This window comes from Solea senegalensis, linkage group LG8 (assembly GCF_019176455.1).
Source record: "Solea senegalensis isolate Sse05_10M linkage group LG8, IFAPA_SoseM_1, whole genome shotgun sequence".
NCBI lineage: Eukaryota > Metazoa > Chordata > Actinopteri > Pleuronectiformes > Soleidae > Solea > Solea senegalensis.
The window spans coordinates 13,502,756-13,520,021 of NC_058028.1; the positions used below are offsets into that span (position 1 = coordinate 13,502,756).

Sequence of the window (17,266 nt, forward strand, 5' to 3'; positions counted from 1 at the left end):
TCACAGAGCAGGTGATGGGCAGGAGGAAAAGACGAAGACCCCAGAGAAGGTTCATGGATATTGTGAAGGAGGACATGAGAACAGTTGGTATTACAGAAGAGGACACGGGGTGAGGCAGATGATCCACTGTGGTGACCCCTAAAGGAAGAAGCAGAAAAAGACAGGAAAGAAGCTCACAGGGCAGCTCAGAATGAAAAGCAGGACTTACAAATAGATTTCTTCTTTTTGGAACATGAACATGTGTGCAAAGTGTGCATACATCAAGCCGAATGTTTCATCAGTATGTGTTTAAGTAGTTACTGGAACTGACCTGAGTGACGTATCGACCACGGTGATTGGCTTATCTATCCTTCCAGTCCTATGGAAAATGCAGCATTTAACAGAGTGCATGTACAGTACACAAACATTTTTTCAGAATTTAAATTTAAAATCTGGAGACAAACGTCTCCCGGGCTACAGCATCTTCTGATCAAACATAATTAACATCATACTTACCAATAATGCGTTGCAGCAACAGCCTCATTGCGAGAAGAGAGAATTTACAGAGGTTTATTGATGAATGATCAGCTTAACGTTTCCAGGGGATTACAAATATCGAATCTACTGTCATGTCGTTACTTCGGTGAGTAACAGAGTGTCAAGTGGGTCACTGACAGGACTGTCACAGAAACACAAAAGCAAAAACATTTGGGCTCTTTTCCTCTTTTAATTATTTTTCCAAGCACATTTGATCTAAATTCAGAACTGTCATGTCCTTAAAAAAAGAGTTTATAGTATTTCGTTGTTTGAATATTTTCCTGAAAACAAAGATTCTTCATGATTTAAACATTAAAAAATATGTACAAAGTTCTGGTGTGAAGGTGAAAGACCGAAGCGGTACATGCATGTTGTAGTGACCCATCCTGGGTTGGGTGTACTATCACTACTATAGGACGACAGTGCAGTGGCCCCAACACCAGGCTTCATAGCATCTCTGAGTTTCATCACATGGACACATGACACAAAAACAGAACATCTTTACGGAGTGAAATCAACATGCCCTAACAAATCTATACACTGCAATTAGGAAAAAACTATATTCTATTGATATAGCTGTCAGGTGGGTGGTTTTGAAAACACTCAAGACTACAGTAGAAAAGCTGACTTAAGTGTCTTAAGCACTAAGGTTCTAACTTCTACTCCAGAAAGTGCAGTAGAGGACGATGAGGTGTGAAGCTATGCATCTTCTCGATTCAAGTATTTGCAGAGGTCGTTCTTTGTAACCCTTTGGAATTCTTTTCTGCTCCAAGTCCAACACTTAGAGGCCTAAGTTTACTACTGTGAAAGCATGATGTTGGAGGTAATTCTGAGTTGAAGGTAATGAGAAGAGCAAGATTCCACCATCACCTTGTGGCTAATATTTCTAACTGCCATTGTGTATTTTAACCTGTGTAAAAAATAAACCTATCTGGACCTTAAAAGTAAATGTTTTTTCTCTCAAAATAGTTAACCTTCAGGCAAATGCAGGTATAAACACAGTGATCATAGCATTAATCTTGAGAAACAAGCATAATTTTCAACTTCTCAAATATATTAATTCAAGACGAATCTCCAAACAGGAAAGTTTTGGCAGCAGCATCCTTATAAATGGAGTTGCGGGGAAAATTAAAGACTTGGTTGAGGTCATGCACACGCTTTCAGTTCACACGTGGGTAAATACATTAAAAAGTGACCGATGATCTGAATGAGCAACATATTACATACAAAAAACACTTTGAGTGTTTAAAAGCCTGCACAGTAAACAAATGTGGACTTCTACTGGCAAGGACAACTAAAATGTAAAATCAAAATCCATATGTTCTTTAAGAATAACCATAAAGCCATTAAAATTGTCCACTCAGACTCAACAACTGTTAACAAAATTCCAGTCCTGTGTGTAGCCAGGATCAATGCAGACGGTGGTGATACAAATTCTATAAAGGAAGTATATAAAGAGTCTGAATACTATTTTAAGTTTTGTTAGGTTTGCTTATTGCCCAGTCTCTTAAAAACACTGATGGCCCCAATGTCCATCTGTGCCCCCAAAGACTCTCCCCCTGCCGCTACTGCTGCCCCTGCTGCTCCTGCTGCCCCTGTCGCTCCTGCTCCCCCAACCCCAGTGCTGCTGCTGACCTTAGAGCTTGCTATGGTAAGTCTCGCCAGGGTTCTGGACCTGGTGCTGGTCACTCTGTTGTCCTGTGTGTCAGCCACTGTGGGTAACACAGCCGTATTTGAGGCAGAAGGCTTTCCCAGTCTCTGCAGAACACTGATCTTGGGAGGTGGGAGGCCATTCAGGGTGGACAAGGAGGAAGTGGGGTCAACAGGGGGGGGTAGTTTGAATTTCCCTCCCAGTCGCCGTAGGGTGGTCGAGGCAGGTTTCGTGGCTGGCTCCTTTTTCTGGGAGGGAGGCAGTTTCTTGAGGACACCAGCATACTGGAGAACGGAGCCCTCTCCATCACTGTCACCCTGCTCATCGACATCCATATTTCCTGCCCTCGGCCCATCTACGTGTGCCTGGTCTAGACGACTGAACACACCAGTGGGCTGCAGAAAAATGAACATGTAGAACTTAGTTTTATAGTACACAGACTGTATATAAAATCTTCCACACCATGTTTTTTAAACCTGATATCCACTCATATGTGGCATGCTTCTACCCATCCTACATTCCAGGCTACACTCTTCAAACCGGAAGACTTTGTCTATTTTTATACCGAGCCCATGAGCAAAGTACAGTGATAGGTCTCACCTTGTTATTGCTTGTTGTTGTGTCCGCCTTTGATTCTGACCCAAGTCTGGCAAAGACAGAGGTGCGTTTCAAACCTGTGTTGAGAGTAGAACAAAATGTGTTTAGCCAATTCAAAAATGACTGCTAAATCAATGCTTTCATGGCACACAGCTATATTTTTATGCATGAGTGAGTGCTCCAGTGAGAGAGACGCACAGTCGAGAATGTGTTTTTGCTGGTATTGCTCAGGTGGACGAGCAGGAGAGAGGGAGCCATGCAGCTGAGGGTGCGTGTCTGTTAACGTAACTACATACAGCACATTCTTGGTACTCTCAGATGTGTTTTCTGCTATGGTGGTGGAGTGAAGTGCACATTGTTGCAGTTACTACCACAGTGACTTCTTAAACTACGCCCGAAGCATGTGTGGTGCAGCAGTGAAAAGAGCACCCCATCGCTGTGCCACGCTCCATTTTTCATATACCGGTCTTGCGGTGTATGAAAAATTCATATAATTAAAAAAGAAATACCAGTTTTCAATATGAACCAAGATACGGTATGATGGAAATTAATGAAGGTTATGGAGGTTCTGCAAGCCAATTCAAGTCACCTGATTTTGTTTTAGTAGGAGAAGTCCACACAGGTTTTAGCATTGATAAGCTGTAGGGAGAAACAGCCCAGTATGAGAGAGCCGTCGGCAGGGCCACTGGATCAGGCCTACCTTTCTTGGACTGCTGCGCCAGGATGCGGCGTGTACGAGGCGTGGTGCCTTTGGGCATGTTGACGATGTACTTGCCTTCCATCTCAGCTGTTACTCGCCGTCGCTTCACTGCTGGCAAACCCGTCCCCTCATCAGCTGGCTGGCTTAAAACTGAGAAACAAAGTTATGAGTACACAGGGATTAAACAGAGACAAAAAAAGAAGGAAAAAACACGTGGGTGAAGAGGGACAAAAAAACATGAGTTTGATGGGCAAGGCTTAGTATCTACCTGCTTTGTTACTCTTGTTTGCCTGCATGTTGGACACAGTGACGGAGAGGCGGTTGTCGGGTCGACGGGCTGGGGTTGCTGGAGGGGAGTCATGACTCAAAGCATTGGCAATCATACGAGTGGCAGCTGAGGAAAGGGGGCAACATTATAATCAGCCGTGAGTTAGTATCCTACTAAACTCAGCACCCAATGTGGGATTGAACACGGTGATTACAGGTAAACGTTCCCGTTGTCCCAGGCAAGATTTAAAAAAATCTCACAATAGCAAATCTTTAATTTGAACATAGATCTGTATATAAAACAGGATTATTCACAGTTCATGGGATATTGTCAAACTTGTACTTACGCGTATTGGCAGTTCTTCTGAGCTCAGCTTTAACACTCGTCTGTCCTGAGGAGATGGCTTCTGTGGCCATTTTGCACATGTCCTAAAAAACAAAGGCCACAAACACATTACATGTGAATTTAGTCTTACACCAGACAGTAGCAAACACAATCTCTGTCTGTTACTACATTCATCTGCTGAAAACACTAATGAAGAAATTCCCCATCATTGTTGGGATTGATGACAATTATTTCCCCCTGATTTTTAAATCTGCACATTCATGGGACACAAACGAAAGCATTATAATGTTTAAGTAATCTGACAGTCATTGCAGACAACATTTGACAGCAAAGCATTTTTTAACATTTCATTACATCAAAAAAGTATGTCTCATCTCACTTGTCTGTACACTTGCTTGGCATGTTTGAGGATGGCAATGATATCACCAATGACCGTAATACCGAGGTCCATCATGATATCTTTACTGAGGTCCATTAGCATGTTCTTCTGGATTCTGTAATGACACAATGGGATGACTAAGACTGAGTATGAATGCTCAGACAGAGCTCAAGTGTCAGGGTTTCTGTGCCTTCAAGTCCAATGTATTGATTTTGAAGAACCTTTAAAAATTCCATTCGTGACCAGTGAGAAAGATATGAAGAGATAGCATCAAACAGTGTTTTATATCTACCTGACATATAGCCTCTGGATGACATAGCTAAATAATATAACAATGAATACAACTATTTACAACATCCAGATTATTAAGTGTTCTGAGAAGGCTGGCAAAATGAGGGATCTAAGTAATAGTAGTCTTGTTTTGTTCTTTTGCTGTTGGTTCATGTTCACCTTTCCTCTTGTTCTCTCCCTTTGATCCTATTTAATTTTTACATACTTGTATTATTTGTGATATGTTATGTTCTGTTTCTCACCTCTCCTTGTTACTCCTTTTTTCCCCTCACCCCCCTCTCTTCTGACCCCTGTTTCCCTCTCACCTCAATTGGTCAAGGCAGACAGGAAAGTGCTACATAAAAAAGTATTATGATTTAATTACCTATTGTCCACAAAGGAGACAGCATAAGTGACAGCGAGACCAGCTGGGATCCCTGCATCCTTAAAAAACTGGATCCACTCTGAGGTGGCTTGAAAGGAGAAAAAAGGGGACAGTTTTAACACTTTTAACAAACGAACTGGAAAATACTCAACAAAAACCACTGGATTGATTAATTACAGTTAACAAAAAAAAGGCTTGCAACGATCATCATGCCACCTGTCAAATGCTGGACAATATGTATTTCTGGTGTTTATTTTGACCAATCTCTGATGAGATGAAAAACTGTACATGTTAAATTCATAATATAAAACAGCGAAGAGCAGAAAATATACATGTGAGGCTGAAGAAAGTAAACAAACAGCCCTTATAATATGACACACCTAAACAAGCAATTAAGTTGAACATTTTCTGATTGACTGATCAGATACTAGTTTCGAAGTTATAGTTTTGATGACTGTCCTTAACACCACAGAAGACAGTGCCTAACAAACAGCTAGTGGAGAATGTAAACCTGAGTAGAGAGCAGAATGATGAAGTCAAACACATGCTGACCACAGCCAGCTGGAGGTTATTTATAACACCAATTATGACACGTCTTATACAGGATGAACTGATAGAACACAACAGCTGCCACAACAATGGCCTTATGATAAACTCAGTTACAAAGAGAAACCACACAAATACTAAGTGATTAGGACTGCATGTGAGAATATTTTTCACTGCTAAAAATGCACCCTTTAATCAGTAAACAGTGAAATGTATACCCTAACAGCACTGGCTCCAGGTGTCTGGTGTTTTGTCCTGGAACATTCAGTTTCAGTACAAGTTAGATATGAAAAGGATAAAAGTGGACAATAAGTGTCTCCTGTGCACCAAAATAGCAACTGTAATGACCTGGAAAAATACTGCCAAGTCAACTGCTGCATATGCATGTGAGGCAAATGCTGATAACCTTTCCTTTATAGAGAATGAATATATTCAAAGTGGGAAGCAAGACACATTTGAAATGACATGGGTCACTTAAAAGAAATGTATAGAATTAGCAGAAGACATTTATTGATGCAAACCTTGCCTGAGCCTATCATTCAAGCACAAATTGTTGGAGACAATGTGATTGTTGGAGAGAAGTGACTCTTCGTGACTGTTCTTTGAATGTACTTTGGTTGAAGAGGCATTCATCAACGTGTTTAACATACGTGTAAGCTTATATTCAAAATGGAGGAAAACATCTATTTGACATGAATATATTTAACGGATAAATAAGTAGTGGTTAAGCTGAACCGACAAACATGCTCTTATTTCGTTTAGGATTTCGATCATTAGTATAGCTGTTAAAGGCAGCAACATTTACAAACTACAGGAGACAACATTGTGAACAATGAGTGTGAATGAATTAAGAATGTGCTGCGCACACCGCCGGTCAGCCCGAGTTAGCACGAGGTAATTCGTCTACGAATTAGCTCATTAAATGCGTACACGCACGGCTGAGCATACAATTGTTCAATTATTGCTATTTTTTACTGGAAATATCCATAGACAATGATGCCTTCTAGTGCCATTTATGTTAGCATTTAGCATTAGCATCGTCTTAGTCGGCGCTAGAGCATGTATTACGAGGCGACAACGGTAGACGGCGGTGTTTGATGTAAAATAACACGGTTTTAGATCACCCAAATAACACTGCAGATGTGTGCAAAAACAACATCCAAATAGACATCAGTGGAATTATTAAGGTGGTAAGATCGGTTAGCCGGGCCTTTCTGTCTCACCTGTTGTCTCGGACGCCATGTTGGAAACAAACAGTAACTTCCGCCTCCGTGACGAGACTTCCGCCAGAACCGGCGCAGTGACGTTTTTCCATGTATTTTTCAGTCATGGATGCTAGAGGGCGACAGTGACCATTGACGTACAGTGTGACAAGCACTTCTAAAACGTGATGTATACTAAATTATATAGTAAATATATATATATATATATATGAAGTTATATTAGCTATATTTATCTGCACCTGCTTACACAAGATATGCCGAGTATCCTAAAACAACATACGTGTGTGAGATAAAAACTATAAATAAAAATGTCTTTACAATCAGTTTGGCAAGGTTACTTAAGCTTTTATTTATTCATTGTTGTTTTTTAGGTCTTGTTGTATATACCAAGTAGAACGGAATGGTGTCCTTTCACCATGTGTGTTTGTCTCTGTCTGTCTCTTATCTAATGTTTTTGTTACCTTTTTGGGACCCTTTCAGCCATATTGACCCTAAATATGTGTGTGTGTGTGTGTGTGTGTGTGTGTGTGTGAGAGAGAGAGAGTGACCTTTTTGTCTGTCTGTGTATTTCCATGTGTTTGCATGTGTGTATGCATATGTATCCATTATAGTTAGCTGTTAATGAATTACACCTGCCAATTCACTGCCAAATATATGTCAACTACAGGAAACTCCTAACTTAGCATTAAAGAGTTTAGCATTTACACATAAATATATCCATATGAAATATTGGTACTATGAGCACCACAAGGGTTTAGATATGCCAAACATGTATTGTTTGTACTATGAAAAATGACTGTAAATACAGTTTACACTCACAAAAACACTATGACAAAGAAAGGCTGGCATCAGTGCTCTTTAGGGGAAACAAATGTTACATCTGACAACTAAAAGCACATGGGGTGAAAGAGGACAAATCTGGCTAAATAATAAGCTATAAAATTGTGTAATTGTAATGAAAGATGTGTGAGCTGGACAAGATGATGAATGAATACTCTTGCTGTTGTCTTTGAACTCTTAATTTATTTCCCATGAGAGAAAAACGAAGTGAATCCTACAATAAAAAATTTGTCAACTATGTTGTTTTCTTGTTAGGGTTATATTATTGAATCAAATTGACTCAATAACATCACATGAATTCCCAGAGAACTGTTATTATTCTCTGATATTTCTGAGTTTCTTTTATTGACCACTACTCAAAAAAATAACGTTTTAAACCACACATGCGTTAAATTATGCACAAAAGACACGTGCCTGATAATATGTTTATTGATATAATTTCTTCACAAATCGGAAATGAATAGCATTTGGTCAGACCACATTGAAGGACACAGTTCACCCAGCTTTTGCAATCTCGAAACTGAGAAATTCATTATCACTGTAAACCTCTGTAGGACATCAAATGGTGCAGAAAAATGAAATTTGGACACATCAGAGGGCAGAAAGTGCAAAAGTGATACGACAAATATGTCACATACGCGAAGGAACGTATAAAAAGAATCAGAAAGTGTTTTAAAGTAAACTGCTGAAAGATAGCAATGTTAGATTTAAGCATTAACAACAAATAAAGGAATGGATATCTGCATCTTATTGATGTCTGCCATCTGACAATGCCACATAAAGGATATGTTTTTCACATCTTTCCATTTTAAACATGTATCAAATCATGACCTCATCTCCCAACAAAGTGTAAATGTTTGCAAACACTGATAAAAAATAATGGCTTATTAAAACAATAATAATAATAATGACCTTTTGTATTGGAGAAAAGGTTAATTGAAACATTTTTAATTAAAATGTAACATCGTTTCTTAATTGATATTGTTTCAGAATTAATGTTACAATACTTTTTCAGGATTACTTTTGATATTGCAACAATGTTATTAAGCAATACGTCATCACACTTGACATGTAGTAGCAGTCAGTTTGAGCACTGTACAATTTGCTACAATATGTTAAATCCAAGAGGATAATAGGTATTGCATGTCATACCAGGGAAATATGAAATCAGACCATATATGTGACCTGTGGAAAAATAGAAATACATTGCAACGTTCACCTTATCATAGAAAAATAGGAAAGCTCTTGTTCAGTTAACACTAATTTAGCCATTATACAGTACAGGTACAGGCAGTTTCTCTCATATTGGATATCAAAACACCTCTCCCTTTTCTCTGTATCATTCTTTCCAGTTCATGAACCACGGGGTTGTAACCTTATAGAAAGAAATATTCACAACATTTTGAGACACTTTCAATGATATCCAAGGTAAAGGAATTAAATGAAATAATGATTTTCATATCTTGAGCGGTCCGGGGTGTGGTGTGGGGAGTGCAGACGCAGCATAAACACCCTATAAGATCTTAATATCACACTTAAAGATGTTGCAATCAATCAATAAGGAAACTATGATGACATCACAGAGTATTTCCTGAGCTCTCAGAGCATCAGTGGCTTCTTTTTTAGAATACGATGTCCTGCCGAGACAAGCAGCATGTCCATTTGTTCATTTGTCAAAGAGCCTTTGCAACAGGAATGTATATCCTTCCATCACACAATGAGAAACTGCCTCTTTATAGTATAGTATAAGTAGCACCACAAAAACCTATGTACATGAGAACTATTGAATATGTTTTATGCTTATTGTCACACCAGAACATATTCTCATCACATTTGCATTTGGAGAGAAGTCAACATCTACATAAACACAGTCTTTAAAAAAATAAAAATAAAGAAGTCTGCCACCAAGAGCCACCTTTCATACCATTAATCTTGTCATTGCTTTAAATAAACATGTTTATTTATTGAAAATAAAGCTTCTTATACAGTAAATACAACTACAATATGTTTTTCTTTTGTAAATCAACTTACAAAACAACACATTTAGCTGAGTACAAGAATGGGAAAACAACCTTTAACATGATAATGCTCACATCCAGACTAAAGCTGCATTTCTCCTTCAAAAGACACATTACAGTTGGGAAATAATATTATTGAGTGATATGTTGATACTGGATAGAAATGCATACTGAGTAGGAAATACTTTGTCCCCTACATGAAACAGATTAGTCATCAAATGTTAGCATAAGCACTTTTAATATGTTTATTGACCTTCAATCACACTATCTTTTTTCTCTCATTTTGTATTTGCAAAGTGGCATTTAGGTGTCAGTAGCTTTGGGACAGACCTCACAGAGAAAGAGTATAAACAAAAACAAAAAACCCAACAAAAACAAAGGTGTTACCACAACCTTCAAACATCGTTATTATAAACATACATTTACTGTAACTAGATAGTGCTTTATATTGTTTATAAAACATAAATACATATTGACAGAGGCAGTGAGATATTGGTTTTACTTAAAGGACAGGGTCAATCTTTAAATGTTATATATTTTTTCTTGTTTGTTCCCTTACAAAAATATTTTTTTTTTCAAAACTAAACCTCAATAAAGTTTTATCTCATTCTTTAATGACAAAAATATCCCATTTAAATTCTGCAGACATTCATACGTTACAATCATGGTACATACACTTATATATACATGTTACCTGTATATATGTATATGCATATAGACTTATAATTAGATTATTTTTGTAGTGCACAACATGCCTCCAAAATTGCCAAATAATAATACAATAACATAATGAAACAATAGTTACAATGCAATCATAATAGTAACAGTTATCAGGAAATCTCCTAATAAAACATAAAAACAAAACAAAAAGGTAAAAAGAACAAGGAATGGCAACAGTCGGCCTACATAAGAAAGCAGAGGCAAAACAATTACACACACAAACAAACATACATTAAAATATACAACAATTCTCACTCTAACATACAGAAAAAACAACAACAAAATTGTACAAATTCACAGGCAAAGAAAGGACGCTCATTCCACAGCATCAGCCCACGTTTTCTCCTCTTTTGTTTTCAGGTCATGCTTTGTGCTCTTTCACCACGTCAACCTCAATAAAGAAAGAAATAAACAGGCCAGGTGCCTCAGAGTGGACACACTCACAATAAATGCACCCCCAGCTCATGTCCACTGAGCGAACAGGGGAGGTACAGAGACCACTGAACCCAGTGCGTAGAGGTTGTCTCAAACACTACAAAAAAGCTCTCTCCTCTAAATAAAGGCATCGGTTCACATATGATGGGTTCTGAGCAACGCACGCAGCTGGTGCGATGCCACAAAACGCCTGTATCTTTAGTTCAGAGACTTGAAAGTGATGGCATGAATATGCACTTGTAGGCCCAGGGTGATGAGGCTTTGTGTTATGGAGGTGTTCTTACTGAGGTCACCCTCCCACACAGTTGGCAAGAGCAAGGGTTCTTTTCTTTCTTCTTTTTTTTGGCTTTTTTTTTTAAGAATCTGGCTCTTGCTTTTGGTAAAAAGTAAAAAAAAAAAAAGGATGCTTATCCATCACATCTACATTTGAGTCTGTCGAGCTTGCTTGCTTCTCCTTCCTGCTAAATTTGCTCTCACTTTCTTCCTGCCTCAGAGCAGATAAGTCTTATCTTCATCTTTTGAACAACATAAAAATGGCTCAGCAGAAGACAGTGGCATCCGTCTTGCATTTTGGGTTCATCAATTATTAGTCTATGTGCATTTTGTGTATTTAGCTGCTGCACTGTAAGGATCCTCTTTGAGCAATGCACTCCAAGATAAAGGTTCATCTGTATGGGGTTCATCCATGTCCTTGCATGAGAGGTTGCAAAAGGGCGCGTTAGTTTGGCCGGTAATCACTCAAGGTCCCAAGGGTTGGTGGGGGTCTTCGGGCTCTCAAGGGTTGAAGACTTCAGAGACAGGGAGAAACACAGAGAAAGAAGAGGAGAAACAAAGGAGATGGGTAGAGATGGTTCGCATTGCAGGTAGGCACACGTCAGAAGAATTTTAAAAAACAAAGTGAGAAAGCACAGGATTGAGTGGAGGCTGTGACAGTCAGATCCCCGACTTGTCAAGTCCAAGCAGCAAATGAAGAAGCAGAGGAGAAGTCGAGCAGATGAGGGGTTAGAGGTAAGCGGTCAGCAGTCTCCCACATGAAAAGACCCTGAACAAGGTGTCCTTCATCCCTCTTTTGGATTTGGACAAATACATTCAGCAAGAGGAAGAGGGGAGAAAGGGATGGAAAAGGATGAGAGCAAGAGCACTGGAAAACGGGGCACCCGACAGAGGGAACAAGATGGGGGCTCTGGTGCTTGTTGGAGTGTGAAGTGAGTTGACAGAATCTTACTCAACGAACTGTACACGTTGGAGATTGAGGGTATGAATTAATTTGTTAATCCAGAGCACTTCAAATTGGCAACTTGAGTTTCTACTCACTTCTTCCCAGTAATGCAAAATCAGACTGTACTGATTGTTCGAGCTAACTGGAAGAATGCATTTCAGAATGTGTGAACTTAAACCCAATCAGATACAATTTCTTAATCAATCTGTGAGGCTGATTGGCACTGCACTATACAGTATATTTTTGCCTCAGCTTCTACTTCCAGCATGTATATTCTATATGTTTGTTGATATGTGTGCGCATGTGTCTGTCGGTTAGTCAGAGCGCCAGCAGCGAAGGCGAGTTCAGGGAATCAGATGACTGCTCGCTACTGCTGTTCCTCTGGTTGGCACTGACCCCGCAGGCTCCCTCTGGGTAGGTGAACACAAATGAAGATGTGTATGAGGTGTTGTAGCTGCCAATGGCCGCACCGTCATGGTTACCACCACCACTGTCGCTGGCCATAAGGCATGGCCCACCAGGTGCTGGCTCACTTGAGCCATAGAAAGAACTAGAAAACTCTACCTCCTGCATTATGCCTGGCTGAGGCTGCTGCTGGACCTGCTGCTGGACCTGCTGCTGCTGCTGCTGCTGCTGCTGAACTGGAGGCTGGGACTGTGTAGCAGCTTGGTGTGCTGTGTAGGCAGGAGGCAGAAAGAAAGTGTCTTCCTTCACAGCCAGGCCAACAATGGAAACTGGAGGATGTAAAGTCTGGTGAGGCAGCTGGGACTGGACGGGAGGGAGCTGCGCTGAGGCCTGCGGGGGCTGGTCCTGGTATGGGATCTTACAGTTTGGCTGGTGGGCCACCAGGACAAACTCCAGGCGCTCCTTTTCCTTCTGTAGCTCAGAGATCTCAGCCTCCAGCTCTGCTTTCTCCTCCTCCAGAATGTCTGTTTCCTGTGGGCAGGTACAGAGAATGAAAGAAACCGAGATAAGGGGGACGGGGAAACAAGACAAGAGTGGGGGGAAATGGGTAGAGAGGGAAGACAGCGACAAAGAGAGAGAATAGGGATGTTAGCCACATCGAGCTTCTGCTGCTGTGTTTGTGAAGGCGGAAATGCTCATCGCAGAAAAAAAATCTTGCACAGAAAGTCGCCCAAACAAAAATATGTTAAGGTAAACACCTCGCAAAAAATTTGCAACTTATACTTCTGAAGAATTTTGCAGGAATTAAACAGTGCAGCAGGCTTCCACCCAAACACCACACCCCCTCACCTTCCTTTAATCTGTTTGTATGCTACCACAGCAACCTGAGAGTATGTTTGAACAGTGTTTCTAAATCCTGGTCCTGGGTACCTGCTCCTTCACACCTGATTCAAATGGTCAGCTCGACAATCCATCTATTTGAATCAGGTGTGCTGGAGCAGTGACACATCTAAAACACGGCAGGGCAGTGGGTCCCCAGGACCAGGATTGAGAAACCCTGTATGAGAATAAGGATGGAAATGATTATCTGTGTGTAAATGTACTTCAAACTGTGATTTCAGACTTTAAAATGTCATTGGGAACTTTGAACTGTAGAGGGCAGCATTGCCTGCAGGAACTCATTGGTAAAAAAACACTGTTTCATTTACATCAAGCTTTCCAGGTGGGGTCTACATTTGGGAAACATGTATGCATTTTTAAAGTACTGGGTAAAGTGTCACGTATGACACTAGAGTTCAACCCAAATTAATATTATTGGCAAAAACCTGTTTGTTTCTACTGTTTCACATCAATAATAAATATCTGCTGCGATAAAAGTCTGTTATGCCAGGTTTATTCAAGGCATGCCGAGTATACCTGCCGGTGCTGTAAGACTTTTGCACAGTACCCTACACCAACAACACATGGGTGAGTAGGGGCAAGAAGCCTTTTTGTGTCTATTGTTTTTTTGCAGCCATCTCACTTCACTAGTGTAATTAAGCTGTTGCCTTTGTCTGTCTCGACATAAACTCTGTGATACACAGAGAGAGGGAGAGAGAGAGAGAGAGCAGTGTCTCAGTCAAGTTAAGGACTTGATAGGCTTCGTCAGCATTTTGTGAACTCATCTACGGCAATTTGAATGCAACATTTGTGACGTTTGTTAAAAGTGATGCAGTGAAGTTTTAAATAGGCCTGAAATACTGTGGGTACCATTACCACAGGCCCCCTCGCTTGCTGTAAACACAAATATACAATCACTTTTTAGCACACTCTGCACTTTTCTAGAGGGGAACATTATGTATGTGTTTATAATTTTTTTTAGACATTCTGGTAGGTATAACAGGGCCAGGCTCACCGACTGCAATCTGTCTGTGAGTTCCCGTCTGCGATTTCTGCATTTGGCAGCAGCCAGCTTGTTTCTCTCTCGGCGAACACGCCTCTTCTCTTCCTCCTCAGGTGTGAGCTTTAATGAAGAGGAACATAAAAAAAAAGATTAGAAGAGAAGCTTTGCATTTGTTCTCGAGAATTTTTGTCACATTGTCCCAGCAGCAATATGAGTGGCACTAAATGAAAGAAACAGCTAAATCATGTCTCATTTTGGGCCTTTTTTATTAAGAAAGGTAGAAACTTTCTGGTCAGATCGTTTTAGCTGTCATGTGAATGATAAACCTTTGCTGCATGTGAAACATGTGAAGTTCGACAAACCGTTCAAGCACACACACTTACTAACACACCAACATCTCCATCGTCACTCACAGACTCGTCTCGCGTGCGACGGCTGCGGGTTCTGGACTGGCGGATCGGGCCCGGGGCTGGGCCTGGAGTGTCTGAACTTGGAGTGAATCCAGACTGTGAAGAGTAACTAGGACCTGGCATGTCATAGGGGTCAACCAGTGACGCTGGCTGGGTCATGGTTGTAGTGCCAGTGGACCCACTCTGTCCAGAGGCCTGGGAGGAGATGAGGGTCGGCTGCACCATCCACTGCAGGTCCTGGCTGGTGGTGATGGCGGTGACGGTGGGCACAAATGAACCGGGCATCTCCCCTCCAACGCTGGCACCTAGCCCGCTACCCACAATGCTCAAGCCAGCTCCCACTGACACACACTCCTGAGCAAGGAAAAAAAACACCATTCATTGTTAATTAGGTTGTTTCTAATGTCACCATTATGAAACAAGAAAGGATATATGGCATAACAAAATTAAAAGTGAACAAAATGAAAGAAATAACATCAGGTTTATTGCATTTACAGCCACATGTTTTATGATTTAATAGGGTAAATATTAAACATGGGGATATATAATAAACTGTTGGTTACTGTAAGCGGGACATGGATTCAGTGTAGATTTATGATTACATATAGCTGTTTTAATTAGTTTGTATTCTTTTTTGTTGTAACAAATAGCCTATATATATATATATATATACACACACACTCACATATATGTACATATATATACTTAATTAATAAGGCATTAACTGGTTAGGCTAAGGTTAGGGATGTTTCAGAAGAATAGCTGCACAAAAACTTAACAACTCTAAAGTCTGAAGTTTGATTTCACTAACTTTGAGATTGTAAAACTTACTTTATTTTTTACAATTATAAAAGCAGTCAGACAGTGTCAGATTCTTAAAAGATCAAGTCTGTAGATTGTCTTTAATTTAAAAAAAAAAAAAAATCAGTTTAAACCTGGGCTCCAAAAATGACCTTCATTAATATTCAAACAAAAGCGTGCGAGGAGAGCGGGGCAGGCGCTTCTGAAAGCAGCGGCCTTGACCAATCGTTTCTCTCCACTGGCGTCTTGCCCCTCCTTCTTCCTCCTCCGCCGTCACACCCCCGGTGTTCCCCCTGGCAACGCAACGTAGCGCTCCAAAATAGAACGAGCATTTACGTCACAGCGAGGCCTGTGAGAGGAGAGTGGAGGAGCGCGTGGAAGGAGGGGGCGGAGCTTCGGCGCTTACGTAGGGAGAGCTCGCTGTCATACGCTCTGCGGCGAGATGTAAAAAAAAAGAAAAGAAAAAAGCGAGCACGCTGTCAGCGTGAGAAGCCGGCGTCAAGCCGGTGTCTTTGGAAACGGACGGCGGGTAAATATGTGCTGAAGCGCCGATTTACTTTGTAACACTTTATATTTGAAGTCAACGGTCGTCACAACGCGCGCACTAATACAGTCATATGATACTACGTCTCTCTTTTATGCACATATTATAGGCCACGTGCACATTAAACATGAAGTATAACATATTATAGTTTTATGGAAAAAAAAAAGAAGCAAAAACTCCTGCCCCATTTACCTCATAGATTTGTATATAATGTTTTTTCTCAGCATATACAAAGGTAACAGTTATGAACTCGCCTGCGGAGCACTGGAGGTCGGCGGGCTCCCGAAGGAGTCCACGGAGGAAAGACACTGGGACTCGATTGACGGAGAAGAGCTTTCACGGGATCCGCTGTCGGGGTCGCCGGGGAAGCCTTGGTACATCTCCCCGCAGGGACCGAGAGAGAAGGCGACACCTGCAGTCACAGGGGAGAGCAGGGAACTGACACCTGCACACACACACACACACACACACACACGTGCACGGCACTAAGTAAGTAAGTGAGACAATCATGTCAACAAAAAACCCAACTGGTTAATTTGATAATCAGTGTAAAAGTTGGACAGTCCCACTTGAAAGCATGGTGTCAAGCTGGACAATCAAAAGTGTCCGATCAACTCTAAAGTGGTATTATTTTACCGTGATGACTTACCGTTGCTGGTCTTGTTATTTCCCGGTGAGATGTTCTTGGTTTCTTTCCAAAAAAGTTGCATGAAGAAAGATTAATCCAGTTTCCCTACATGTAGAGGGGAGGCAGCGAGGGCAGCGTGTCCCGGTTTAACCTGTTACAAAGTCCGCTTGTTGTAAGTCCTCCGAATGTGGTCCTGTTATCTGCTGCTGCTGCTCAAACAACACTCGATCATAGATCCATAAAGTCCAGACGCGGTGCGAGGACGAGAGCGACGATTACGGCGCACAGTAGCAGATCTTGTCTTTTGAATGAATCCATCCTCCTCGAGTACAAACAAGGCATTTCTAGCGGCTAAGCCACGCCTCGGAGTTCCGCTGATGACGTACATATGCCCATATTTGTGCTTTGGTGTTGTGTTTGGTATCCTTGGTGACGTTGAGGGATTCCCTCTCCCACTGAAATGGACCAGAAGCTCACCTCGCCG

At 40.9% G+C, this 17,266-nt stretch overlaps 2 protein-coding genes across 5 annotated transcripts; both read right to left on the minus strand.

The window, feature by feature from the left end:
- Positions 1 to 533: 533 nt before the first annotated feature.
- On the minus strand, positions 534 to 6,937 carry lg8h19orf47 (linkage group 8 C19orf47 homolog). Of its 2 annotated transcripts, none has more exons than XM_044032965.1 (8): positions 6,881 to 6,937; positions 5,112 to 5,199; positions 4,457 to 4,571; positions 4,079 to 4,160; positions 3,733 to 3,858; positions 3,540 to 3,614; positions 2,768 to 2,841; positions 534 to 2,562 (listed from the first exon to the last, which is right to left on the minus strand). In XM_044032965.1, the coding sequence occupies exons 1-8, from the start codon at positions 6,897 to 6,899 to the stop codon at positions 1,999 to 2,001; spliced, it is 1,143 nt and encodes a 380-aa protein (XP_043888900.1). In that variant the 5' UTR covers positions 6,900 to 6,937; the 3' UTR covers positions 534 to 1,998. The 2 variants fall into 2 exon arrangements, with proteins under 2 accessions (XP_043888900.1, XP_043888899.1); XM_044032964.1 differs by having other exon boundaries at positions 3,465 to 3,614.
- A 4,636-nt stretch (positions 6,938 to 11,573) lies between these two features.
- fosb (FBJ murine osteosarcoma viral oncogene homolog B) lies at positions 11,574 to 17,266 on the minus strand. Of its 3 annotated transcripts, XM_044031280.1 has the most exons (6): positions 16,804 to 17,266; positions 16,409 to 16,599; positions 14,783 to 15,163; positions 14,412 to 14,519; positions 12,677 to 13,048; positions 11,574 to 12,522 (listed from the first exon to the last, which is right to left on the minus strand). In XM_044031280.1, the coding sequence occupies exons 1-6, from the start codon at positions 16,862 to 16,864 to the stop codon at positions 12,457 to 12,459; spliced, it is 1,179 nt and encodes a 392-aa protein (XP_043887215.1). In that variant the 5' UTR covers positions 16,865 to 17,266; the 3' UTR covers positions 11,574 to 12,456. The 3 variants fall into 3 exon arrangements, with proteins under 3 accessions (XP_043887215.1, XP_043887213.1, XP_043887212.1); XM_044031278.1 differs by having other exon boundaries at positions 11,574 to 13,048; positions 14,813 to 15,163; XM_044031277.1 differs by having other exon boundaries at positions 11,574 to 13,048; positions 16,804 to 17,265.

Coding starts and splice junctions, on each gene's coding strand:
- fosb (XM_044031277.1), bottom strand. CDS start 16,864: ATGCAACTTTTTTGGAAAGAAACCAAGAACATCTCACCGGGAAATAAC. Junction 15,164..16,408: donor CGACCTCCAGTGCTCCGCAG/GCGAGTTCATAA, acceptor TTCCTTGCTCAG/GAGTGTGTGTCAGTGGGAGC. Junction 14,520..14,782: donor ATGGAGATGTTGGTGTGTTA/GTAAGTGTGTGT, acceptor TCTTCATTAAAG/CTCACACCTGAGGAGGAAGA.
- lg8h19orf47 (XM_044032964.1), bottom strand. Junction 4,572..5,111: donor GTCTCCTTTGTGGACAATAG/GTAATTAAATCA, acceptor GTGTCATTACAG/AATCCAGAAGAACATGCTAA. Junction 3,615..3,732: donor AAACAAGAGTAACAAAGCAG/GTAGATACTAAG, acceptor TTTGTTTCTCAG/TTTTAAGCCAGCCAGCTGAT.